The sequence below is a fragment of the Lissotriton helveticus genome, chromosome 10 (genome assembly GCF_964261635.1).
Source record: "Lissotriton helveticus chromosome 10, aLisHel1.1, whole genome shotgun sequence".
NCBI lineage: Eukaryota > Metazoa > Chordata > Amphibia > Caudata > Salamandridae > Lissotriton > Lissotriton helveticus.
Window position 1 is genome coordinate 518,829,463 of NC_136071.1, and position 12,820 is coordinate 518,842,282.

General features: G+C 42.3%; 1 protein-coding gene across 1 annotated transcript in view; it reads right to left on the reverse strand.

The window, feature by feature from the left end:
• LOC144784322 (alpha-N-acetylgalactosaminidase-like) overlaps positions 1-12,820 on the reverse strand; it is a 110,041-nt gene that overhangs the window by 39,959 nt on the left and 57,262 nt on the right. The window contains exon 5 of the mRNA XM_078663031.1: positions 12,374-12,468. Within this exon, the coding sequence (XP_078519157.1) occupies positions 12,374-12,468 (95 nt within the window). The remainder of the gene's footprint in view (positions 1-12,373; positions 12,469-12,820) is intronic.

A 12,820-nucleotide genomic window follows, 5' to 3' on the forward strand; every position in this document is an offset into this window, starting at 1 on the left:
TCCACATACATGGCGTAAAGAACCAGTGCAGTGTAGTGGTACCTTCAATAGAAACACTGATTGTACGTTAAACAAGATGTTCCCGTTCTCTTGTCCGACTCTTAGGTTAGAAGCGTATTAGTTTGGTCTTGAAGCTCTCCTGTCTCTACAGTAGGTGCTTTCCCAATGCAAAGGTGCAGGGGTTTCAGAGATTAAGGACAAAACTCTTGAGAAGACCTGCTTCAGTGTTATGCGTTTTGTAAACCATGAAAAGTGTAGGCGCAGTCCTCTAGAATCTGGGCATGCATTCTCCTGCAAAGATCTGAGAATTCAGTCTAAGACATTTTGGAGTGTTGAACTGGACTTCTTTGTTGGCGATTTTACAAATGTCATTTATTGACACCTTTCGAGGCCAGCAAAATTCTTTTGATACATAAGTCATGTGAAATTTGCAGATGGTGCTTTTAAGCACACGTGCTAGTGCACAAGGAACAGCTTTAAATGGGCAATCTTGACTTATTGAGGCTTGTAACCAATATGTTTTCATAGTGTGTATTATCATAGTGTATTTTAAGGACCATTACTTGGACCGCGGTCTTTAGGTTTTGCTTTGGAATAAAGAAGTTAATTTTCTATAACATCTTTAGTTGATAATGGGCTCCCTTTACAGTATTTTTCATGCGCAACAAGGTAATGCACATACCATGATTTGTCCCATGTGATGTGGCTCAATTTATTGCACAAATGAGATTGAAACAAAAATTGGTATGCACAATGCAATTTGACTATTATATAAAACATTTAATTGAAATGATCATGAATCTTCTATTAATAGTTTCCAAGTGCTCAGTCAACATAATTTTCCTCCTGTAGTGGCATGTGACACAAGGGCTTTAGCAAGGCTTTTAAAAGGTTTGTGGCCTATTATGAAGGTACACAGTAATCATGAATATTCACAATGACCCTGTATGGACCGGTGTTTGGAAAGGTTGAAGATGCTGGATGAGGTCTGTGGGCGTAAATTTAATATGCTGGTTAATATAATAGCTGTTGCCACAAATAGCCATTTTTTACTACTCAATTTCAATATTTCTTTATTTCAACAGCAATTTTTATTGGGAACACCTTAAGAGATCGCATATGACCCCCTGCTGAATTTGTACTTTAGACTACTTTTCTGAAATCTATACCTTCCCTGGATCTCCCATGGGTTTCACCGTTCGTTAATGCCATTTTTAGGGAAAACACTAACACTTTATCTGGAGCACTTTTTTCCTACTGTTCTCAAAAAATCTCTGATCTTTGCAATATTTTGCATATTTTCTTGGTTTCCTCCAGGGGAATCCACAAACTCTGGCTACCTTTAGAGTCTCCAGGATATTGGGGAAAAAGGACAGACATTTGTTGTGAATACCTAATGTGCCAAAAAGTTATGGAGTCCTAAGTGTGAACTACCCGCAATAGCAAAAAAAGGGCTTAGCACTGGGGGTGGGGGAAGGCCCAACAGCTAATGGGTTAATGAAACTGTATGTGTGCTTCTTAGTAGGTAGATGTACTTCAAACAGATATAAAAAAGTATTTGATAGTTGTAATGGACATTACAGTAAAATATGATTGTAATTGGTTCAAAAAAGGTAATATTGGCTATATCACCCACATCCAATGCCTTTTTATCCCACCAATGTCAAACTTGTAACAAATTAACAAGTCCAGTTAATGACCATTTTCATAGGTCAGTCAGACTATAGGTTTTCAGGGAGCTGTATAATTCTTTCAGGGTTATGGCAAGCCACCAGTTCACCACCTCAAATAAGAATCCTGTTACAGAATGAGTGACGAATGCTACACTCTAATACATAGTATAGTTAGTAGCCCATTTCTGTAAGGTACTGTAGACAAGGCAAGCACTTCCACTGTAGTTGCCCTGGTGTAATGCAACCCATTAAAAATATTTACATTTACTTTACCTCTGTTGTGTGGAAATGGCAGCCTCAGTAGATACCATACATGCATCCCTTATCCTTCTCCTGATAATGCCCCAGGATCTATTTTACTTGTATCCCACAGCTGGCTTCTTAAATGCATCATGTGCATTCATTACAAGAGTTTTGTATATATGGAGTCCACCCCAGCCCGGGTGCATGAAATAATCATACCACACACGAAGCTTGGTATTACACATCTTTCTTCCTCAGCGTGTAACTGTTAACAGAACATTCTACATCAGAGGGTCCTGTCATGTCTAACTCAAAAAACACTACATTTCCCCCTTTGATACACAAAAGGTACCAATAATACATTTATACATTAGAATTCTTCAATAAGTCATTTTGGTGCTTGAATCAATCCCCTAGATCTAGTCATGTGAGGTTGTGGAGATATAGGAGAAGTGTCCATGACTGGCAATTGTGACAGAGACACTGCTACAGTCCTTGGGGTCTCTGGATTCTCAGATGGATAAGCCTCACTTCTGGCATCTGGAGCTGGCGAAGTTCGAGGAAGGTGCATGAAATGCGAATAATCTCACATAATGGACTTTCCAGGACAGTGAGCAGCTACCATGTGTCCTTTAACAGTCACAACACTCACTGGGTTAGCATCAAATGAAGCATTAGACTTGTGTTTCTGTTTCTGCCTTACAATGACTCTGTCTCCTTTTTATAACACAGTGCTTAAAGTACAGTGATGTCTATCCACATATGTCTTCACTTTGCGTTTGTAACATGAATCAGTAGTGCGAAGCTTATCAATGTCAATAGATCACTTAGTGGGCCATGGTGGCAATTTGGTGGTATACACCCGTTACAACGCATTTTTTACAACGCACTACCATTACAACGGAACTTTTACAACGCAAATACTATTACAACGCATTTATTTAAAACGCATGTTTTTACAACGCAGGTACCTTTACAACGCATACCATTACAACGTAAGTATTGGTAAGTATATAATTATATTTAAAATGTTATATGTTAGGTTTTTTTTAAAGGGGTATTTTTAGGGTTCAGGGTCAGTTTTGGGTAAAGGGGTATTTTTAGGGTTCAGGGTCAGTTTTGGGTTTTTGGGTAAAGGGGTATTTTTAGGGTTCAGGGTCAGTTTTGGGTTTTTGGGTAAAGGGGTATTTTTAGGGTTCAGGGTCAGTTTTGGGTTTTTGGGTAAAGGGTTATTTTTAGGGTTCAGGGTCAGTTTTGGGTTTTTGGGTAAAGGGGTATTTTTAGGGTTCAGGGTCAGTTTTGGGTTTTTGGGTAAAGGGGTATTTTTAGGGTTCAGGGTCAGTTTTGGGTTTTTGGGTAAAAGGGTATTTTTAGGGTTCAGGGTCAGTTTTGGGTTTTTGGGTAAAGGGGTATTTTTAGGGTTCAGGGTCAGTTTTGGGTTTTTGGGTAAAGGGGTATTTTTAGGGTTTAGGGTCAGTTTTCAGTTTTTGGGTAAAGGGGTATTTTTTGGGTTCAGGGTCAGTTTTGAGTTTTTGGGTAAAGGGGTATTTTTAGGGTTCAGGGTCAGTTTTCAGTTTTTGGGTAAAGGGGTATTTTTAGGGTTCAGGGTCAGTTTTGGGTTTTTGGGTAAAGGGGTATTTTTAGGGTTCAGGGTCAGTTTTCAGTTTTTGGGTAAAGGGGTATTTTTAGGGTTTAGGGTCAGTTTTCAGTTTTTGGGTAAAGGGGTATTTTTTGGGTTCAGGGTCAGTTTTGGGGTTTTGGGGTACAGGGGTACAAGGTAAAAATAAAATAAAATTAAATTTAAATTAAATTAATTAAATGAAATTAAATTAAATTAAATACAATTACATTAAATTATATTAATTTTAAATAATTTACAATTAAAAAAATTATATATACTTACCAATACTTACGTTGTAATGGTATGCGTTGTAAAGGTACCTGCGTTGTAAAAAAATGCGTTGTAAATACATGCGTTGTAATAGTATTTGCGTTGTAAAAGTCTCGTTGTAACGGTATGCGTTGTAAAAGTATGCGTTTTAACGTCATACATCCCAATTTGGTGCCTATGGCTCTCCCAAACATTAAGGTGGCAGGATTTTTACCCGTAGTAGAATAGGGAGTTGACCAGTATGCACGAAGAACTCATTTGAGTTCCAAGTTTTTCCAGTGTAGCGTGCTGAAAGGTCTTCCTGAGGGTGCTTATAAATCTCTCAACCACACCATTTGCCTGTGCCAGAGAGGTGTGCCTTTCTGATGCTTTAAATTTTGATGAGCAAGAAAATCTTCAAATTCTCAACTATTGAAAGGTGGGCTATTGTCAGATTTCAAAACGGAAGATTTCAAAACGGATGTTGCAAAAATACTTTTGAGTATCTCAATGACTCTGTCATGAGTAGTCGATGACAGATATTCCACATGGGGAAAACTGGACTATTCATCCACAATTACTAGTAGATGAAGTCCATTGTGAAGGGGTCCAAAAAAACAATTGCAATCTTCTCCCAAGCATGCTTTATAAGATCAGACATGTTTAATGGATGAGGGTTTGTCTTGGATGACAAACAGTTGCACAAATGACAAGCCTTTAACTCTTTTTCAACTCTTTCATCAAGGCGAGGGAATCAAACTTGGTCTCTTAAAGCTTATTTCACAGCAACAAGTCCACTGTGTCCCTCGTGAGCTAGTTCAATAACTGGTTATCTCAGACTCTCAGGTAAAAAAGTTATTGACCCTCTGAAGAGGATACCTTCTTGGCGTAGCAAATTCCTGTCAGTACTCATGGCAGCAATGAGTTGTTCTACCAATATGGCAGCAGGGGTACTGCGCTTTACAATGAAGTTAACATGAGCAGCCACCGCTTTAGAAGGAATGCTAGGACACTGTATTGGAACTCCTGAGAAGTAGTCAGCAGGGTTTTGATCTTTTCCTGAACGAGTAACTATCATCATGCTCCTGCAGTCGCAACCTCCATCTCTCAATTCGAGGAGGCATCTTGAGATTACGACTGCTGAAAATGGTGAGCAAGGCTTGTTGGTTAGGGGCAACTGTAAAATGTTTTCCATATAGGAACACATGAAAATGTTCACAAGCCCACACCACAGTGAGGCTTTCCTTTTCAGGTTGTGAATGGGCAGGTTCAGTTGATGAAAGACTTATGCTAGCATAAGTCACAATGTGCTTGGGGCATTGAGATGTCAAGTGTACTGGGAAACAATTGCACTTAACCCCACTGGGCTTGCATCAACAACAAACAACGTCTGCAATTCAGATGAAAGTATGCCATTTCAGTGGACTTCTCAATTGCATGCTTGATTTTCTTGAAACCTTGTTCATATTCACTTGACCATTGAAATGGGACATTTTGTTTCATTAAGTCTCTCAATGAGTCACTTACAGTGGCAGAGTCCGGTATATACCTTGAACAGTAACTTGCTATACCAAGGAAGGATCACAGCACAGTTAAATCTTGTGGGGGAGCAGTGGATGACAAGATATACTTTATTTGGATTCAGAGTCATTCGCCTTCTGAAAAGATACATGATAGAACTTGAGTTTGGTTTGATGAAACTCACACTTTTCCACATTTAAAGTGAGACCTGTATCGCTTAGTATACGACGCACTTGTGTAAGAGCTTTATCATGTTCCTTTCGTGTGGCCCCAAAAACTAGTATGACATCACTGTAATTGAAAGCATTTGTGACTGGCTGTATTATGTGGTGACTGACATCCTGAAACAGTTCTACAGCTGATGACATTCCGAAACGTAGCCTTTTATAACTAAATAAACCAACATGAGTCACAAAGGTAGAAATGTACCTGCAATTCACTTCCAGTTTGATCTGGTGATACCCTTTGCATAAATCAAGATGGGACAAGAGGTTAGCTCAATTTAGCTGTGTAATCATGCCAGCAATTTGCGGACCTGGATGTCGTTCCCGCTCAATCACCTTGTTTACTTGGCGCATATCAAAGCAGATGTGTACGCTACTCCACAAACTTTTCATGGTGCCGGACCAGTGGATCGCTCAATGATGTTGTGCTCTAAGAGTATCTCAAGTTCTTTCTCAACAGCCTCTTGTAAATGAACTGCAATTCGATGATGTCTTTGAGCAACATGATGAGTGTCCTTATGTATTTGAAGTTGCACTTTCGTGTTCTTAAGTCTTCCTAGTCCATGAAACAAGGATGGAAACTAATTACTTATCTCATGATAGGCTTTGATATTGTAGTTTATAGAAATCAGCCCATGTAAGCACAAGTACTGAAAGTGAGTAAACATGCACTTGATGAAGTGCCTGCCAAGACATGAATATGTGCTTGTATTTTAATTTTTTATGCTTCATTATCGCTATGAATAAATCTTGACTTTGCAGTGGTGTTGAGAAGCAGCCCCCGTATACACTTTAGTTTTCGATGGGAATAAAGGGGGCACAGGAGGCAATTCTTTGTACTTTTTTGCTGGCATAATGTTTACTGATGCGCCACTGTCTATGATTAAAGGTATGGAGCACCCATTCACTGTCAGTGTGATCTTCGGACAGTTTTCGAAAGAATTTCACACTTTCACTTGTAGACTTAGCTTCAACCATTATTCTTCCTTGCAAGAGGCTAATCCTACATGTGCACACTGTTCAGCAGTCAACATTGACATTTCACACCCATCTTTATCACTTTCGCTTGACAATGGCAGTGACAAGCTTTTAGACTAGGAATTTGATGACAATTGACATCGTTCAGTTTGTACTTGCCTGAACTGATGTGGTATCTTGTTCTTGTGAGAGCAAGTAGAGTGTCTCGTCTGGAACTGTCAGGCATCCATTTTGTATTCGAGACGTGACACACTTGGTCGTACATCCATTTTGCAAACTGTTACAAAATGGTTCTCTTTCCCGCAGCCTTTGCATATCTGTCCAATGGTGAGGCATTTACCTTCATGTGGAAAGGAAAATCCACATCGAAAACACAACTTAGTTTTCTGTGGAGAGTATTTTATTTTGTGATGTTGCTATGTACACCTTAAGTGGCTACGGGTATATGCCCAGACATGCCAGGCTGTGCCACTGGATGTAAGCTAGCCTCTATGATGAGGGGTGATACCCCGAAACTGGTCCCAGGATGCTTTTTTCCGGTTTAGGGAGGACCTGGCAGGGCAGTTTGGGCTGGACTGCTCCCATGGGGAGCACGGGCTAGACTGATTTGCCTATGGCTGGGTCCAAACTGGGGTGACGTGGCAAGCAAAATAAAGATGGATTAAACCCAGATCTATGACTGGGGGTAAGTAATTAAAAAGTTTCAACACTCCTTCCATCAATTTATTTTGTGACATTGACATTACTTTATGGCCTTCCACCTTGTATTTCAACATACTTTTCACAATCAGAGCTGATTAAATTTGGGCTGTTCCGGACTCCATGTTAGCTGCTTGTCTGTCAGCTCTTTCTTCTGCTCCAGCAGCCATGGGTACATGCTCCAAGGTGAGTCTCTTTCAGCATTTGCCTTCAGAATGAATCGGAGAGACAACCATCTAATACTCTGAGATGCATGGCCATCTAGAAGCTTTTTTCCAAGATACTAGAAGTTAGGGAGAAATACAATGTAATCCTGGAACGCCTAAGATGTCATAACTATAAAGAATATATTAACCGAGCACATGAGGACGAGGTCAGACTGGGGAGACTAATAGCCTAGCTCATTAGGCCGAAAAGTAGGGTTGGCCCCATCACCCACCTGCTTTCCCCTGAAAGAACAATGCTCTATTCCTGTAAGGACATTCACTCAGCATTTAGAGATTATTACGTTGCAGTGTACCGACCGATGGGCACTGCCCCACAGGAGGCTCAAGGTGCCCTCCATGACCTTCTGACACTCCGACTCCTCCCCCTGAGGAGGCTGAGGACCTGGGAGGTCCAATCAATGCTCAGGAAATAATGGTTGACATCAAAGATATTACCACCAGTAAAACTCTGGGTCAGATGGATTGGTGGTGAAATACAATACCACATATGCTGGAGTGCTGGGTCCAAGATTAGTGGCAATGTATGCTGAGTCACTTAATTCGGGGCTTCTTCTGGCCTCTACTAGAGACGTGTTGGTCATCCCGCTACCTAAGCCCATGGCTCTGGAGTTTGCAGCCACTGCTTTTTGGCCCCTCTCAATGCTCAACATGGACTTTAAAATACTCAGTAAGGTGTTGGTGACCAGGCTATTACTACATATATGGCTGCTGATCCACAAAGACCAGAATGGGTTTACCCCGAGCTTAATACCGCTCTCAATGTTCTTTGGTTGTATAGCATTCTTTACAGCTGCGACATATAGACTAACTTTCATGCCATGATCATGTCAGTGGACCTGAATAAAGTATTCAATACCATAAGGTCGGGCTTTCTCGAGGAAGTCATGCTTAGAATGGGAGCTGATCTGGGTTAAATGGGTACGGTTATTGTATACGAAGTCCATTGCCAGAGTCAAAATGGGTCACACTATTTCATACCCATACAATATATATCTGGGCACGAGGCAGGGATATCCTCTGTCCCCCCTCCTATTTGCCATTACAATTGAAATACTGGCAAATATATTGCGGTTGGAGGTAAGGGGCAGGAGCATTATTGTGGAGGAGTGTGAGCATATGGTATCCCAATTTGCTGATAATCTGTTGATCTATATTGCGAACGGTCTGATATTGCCTTCAAGATATAGCTTCTTGAAGAGTTTGGGACTTTCCCGGGTCTTAGTTTGAATCTAATAAAGACCTGCGTGTTTCTAGCAGTCCACGACATTCCCGAACCAGTGGGTTTCCCCCCTGGAATAGTCTGAACCCCAATTACCTTCAAGTACTTAGGTATCCAAACCTATCATGAAATTTAAGACTTGCAAGAAGGTAACCTGGGAGTGGCGTTGCAGTCTCTCAAATCCTGTGTGTTCTTCTGGAGATAGCTTAAATTGCCACCCCCAAGACACATAGTGAAATCTCCAAGATGCTGATGCTTATGCGACCGTTATACTACTTTATCAGCCTTATGGTACGTGTACCAGCTCCTTGGTACCAACAGTTGAATTCCCTCCTCCGAAATTTAATTTGGGGTGGGGGCCACCATAGGGTCTCTAATTGAAGCTCTCTGCCTCCCTGACTTTGAGGTACATTTTGCAGCAGCTGAGCTCCAATGGATTACCCGGTGGCTGGATGAAGCTAATCATGTGGCACTTGGTTCAACTGGTCTGGAACCGAATCAGGGGGCCTTACTGGCTGATACTGAAAATTCCGCAGCCTAGGCTACTGCTATCTACAGCGTTGCGATGTTGGGGTAGGTGCTGAGGAGCCCACCCCCCACCAGTGGCACCTTTGCCAGCGGAGTCCGACAGGTAGAGTAGTAGATTTACAGCACACTACCCTTGAGACAGAAGATTGACAGAGTTGGTTTGAGTGACAAATAAGGCCTGTTATGATTAATACTGCTTAAATGCTGTCATAGATAGTTTGTAAATTTTAGTTGGAAGGTTCATAACCTTATATTTGGGGTCATACACTGCAACATGGAAGCAGGTTGCACAAATCCCCTAACTTGCTCCTTTACACATTAATGGAAGCTCTTAGGCGACAGGGACTAACTGCGATTGGAAGACAGTGGTGTGCATGGCCTTCTGACCTGCTCTTTGACAGATGCTGTAAAATTGTCTCTTGTCTTTTTGCAATGTGTTTTGATATCCCAAATGCATCGTTGAACTCCGTGAGTTACCAGTGGGCCTGATGGCGCCCTGTAGCATGCATGTTAAATATAAATTAGGAATATTTGGAAATGCAGGAAAAAATGTTGGTTCGAAAAATGACAAATACCTGTAAGCAACATTGGAAACATGTTTATGTAAAATGTCAATAACATTATTATTTATTTTTAAATGTGCATTGTTCCATTGTGAGAAACACATAGAAACATACAATGTTGACTGTATATACACAAGCTAAAAAACTTCCCAGTATGTTTTGTCCTATTGTACACAGTTACACACCAATAGAGACACTTTATTTAATGCTAATTGTATTTGTGTCCTGGGGTGCCGATGGGGTTTCAAACTCGTATGTAATGTAGCGTTCTCTTCAGTAATTGTTTATATATAGGACACCTGGTGGGTGAGAGTCCACTGATGTGGCTGGGGAGGGTCCAATGGTACCTGTTGGCGTAAAATAATTTGAACTTTTTAAGTGAAAGACAAACTTGACACCTAGAGTGAGGTCCCTGAACCCTCACTGGAGCATTCAGGGACCCATCAAATGTGGTTGCATGTAAGAAAATGGGTTCCAAGGGGTGCAAAGGCAGCTCTTGTGTTCTCCTAGCAGGCAGGCATACTTGGGAAAGGTACAGATACGGGGATATATTCCCAAGAAAATGGCACATTTGCTGCTGCAGCAAATTTGCAACGCCACACTCAGTCATTTAAAAAAACGCAGTGATGTGCCGTATTTACAAGAATATGGTGCACCCCTGTGTTTTCCCTGTGCAAGTGCTAAAAATAGCTACTTAGTGCCAAGGGTGTCTGTGTTGCAAGGAATAATTGTTTATATGCAGTGTGATACGGTCCCGCTATCCTCCCCGCCAGGACTGGGCCCTCTCGAACACTTACCGCTATCCTTTCTGCCAGGACTAAGCCCCCTCGAACATTCCCCTATGTCAGGAACGAGTCCCGAAGCAGAAACCATGACGATTAGACCCCCGCCCTTCTCTGTCTTACAGGAACCAACCGGAGGAAGGCATAGACAGGAAGCACATCCCTCTGACCCCGGGAGTTCCACCCCCGTGGCAGCGCCAGAAAAAGGAAAAACCGGACACAGAGACCAGAACGCCGTCGGAGCATCGTAGCGGGACACTCGGACTGGAGCTGAAGAAGGAGAGGACGCGAACCCTGAAGAAGACGTGTGGACGGAAGATTGGTGGAGTCCCCAGGAGGTGGCTGAAGGGCGGCCGCGACTCACTGGAGAGTTGCGGCGGACGGTGTGAGTACCCGTATTGCCATCTTCAGAGCACGCTAGGTGCTCGCTGTAAATACCCTGTAACATACTCTCTTAGTCACAAGCGTCGTGATAGCTGCACTGTATAGTACTTGTAAAGCACCCTTCACTGTGTATAAAGCCCTCCCCCTCACGACCCTACCAGACACTCTCTTGCTTCATACCTACCCCTCCCCCCTCAATACCTTGCCCTTCCTCACGGTCTTCTTTCCATCCCTCACTACCTCGAGTGTCGGTGACTGGTACAAATACTCAATAGAGTCCCAGGCAGGACTAACGGTACCTTTTTCTTTCCTCTTATTGCCCTCCGAGGATCCTCCGGAGTCGGGACCCGCCACCTGTCCTCGAAGAAAGAAACCCGGACCCAAGACCCGAAGAGGACCCGGACACCCTCCCTTGGAATCATTTTTTTGTTTATGAAACTACTGTTTTCTGACTTGTGTGAAATAAAACACCGGCATAGCCCACTATATCCAGCCTCCTTGCCTGCTTTTCCGGCCTGCGGCACACCCACGATCACATGCGGGTAGGTGTCCCTTCCTGCACATAAACCATCTTTAATTGCGATTTGCTCTTTTTATGCGTGCTGCAAAATGCAGCACACAAAGAAAGAGCAAAAACGATAAGAAATAAAAGTATTTCTCCTCAATGCACCAAACTAATGCAGGCTTTTGCATGCCGTTAGTATTTGGCGATGCCTCAGATTTATACATCCTTATAAATCTGGGGTAGCATCAAAAAGCAATGGGTGTTGCAGTGGAACGCCCACAGCAACACCATTGCATGCCCCTTTCATGCAGAACATTGCGTGAAAGGGTACCATATTTACAAAGCGGAACAAAGCCAAGCAAAGTGGCTTAACATAGCTTGGTATATATGGTACAGGGCATTGTGCCATAGGAACGTTGAAAAAAAGTGACGTTCCGGAGGCGCAATCCCCTTGTAAATGTGCCCCATGGTACTTTTTGCCACTATCAAAAGGTTCTATTGACAGTGAATCACTCCAACTTGAAGAGGGAGTCTGCCATGACAATCCTATGGCTCACAGTCTGAAAATGTGTCCGTTTATGGCATTTGTCCATAAACTATTACATTGACACGTGTACCCACCTGCACAGACATGTATTTTGTGCATTCCGTAGCCCTCCCCTTTATGATTACCCCAGTTACAGGCTGGGATTGTTTTTGATCTCAGATTTGGAAGATTAGTTTGCTTTAGTTTTTATACTGTAACCTGTAGAATCCAGAGCTCGAAGAAAACAAAGCAAAACATTTTTAGTTTATTCTTTGAGCAACAGGCTTCTCCGATGGGTGTGCATGCAAAGAAGGCAGAGTGGCAGCAACCATAAGAAGGCATCACTGATTGTCATCTAGTGGAGAGATTGGGGAGAGTTCTTGGACATGCCATCACTAATTAAACAACATATTTTCAAGCAGACGCTGTACCTCTGGTGGGAGTCCGCCTTCATACGCTGGCCAGCTGCACGAGTACAGAATGGGTCTCCCTGTAGCGTTCAAAGCACTACTCATCTTTGGATAACCTAAGACAAAGGAGAAAGTGTAAAACAATGTCAAAATAGAATGATGAATAACGAGCACCAGATACCTAGGTATGCAAATCACATATTCCACTGATAACCAATACAATATGGGAAGGATGATGCAGGGCATACAGAGATTCATGTAATTCTCAAACACTTCCCCCAGTCCATAGTGGATAGGACTGCAAGTGCTAAAATGGGGCTTTTGCCTCGGTGCCCATATTGTGCAGCAAAACACATTATGCCCAATTCGGAGATCTACGTTTAAAGAGCTGGACAACCTAAGGCTTGGCCCAGGAAGAGCAGCAGGGCGGGTCGGAATATTTTGAGAATAGATTGATACATAGGTGGA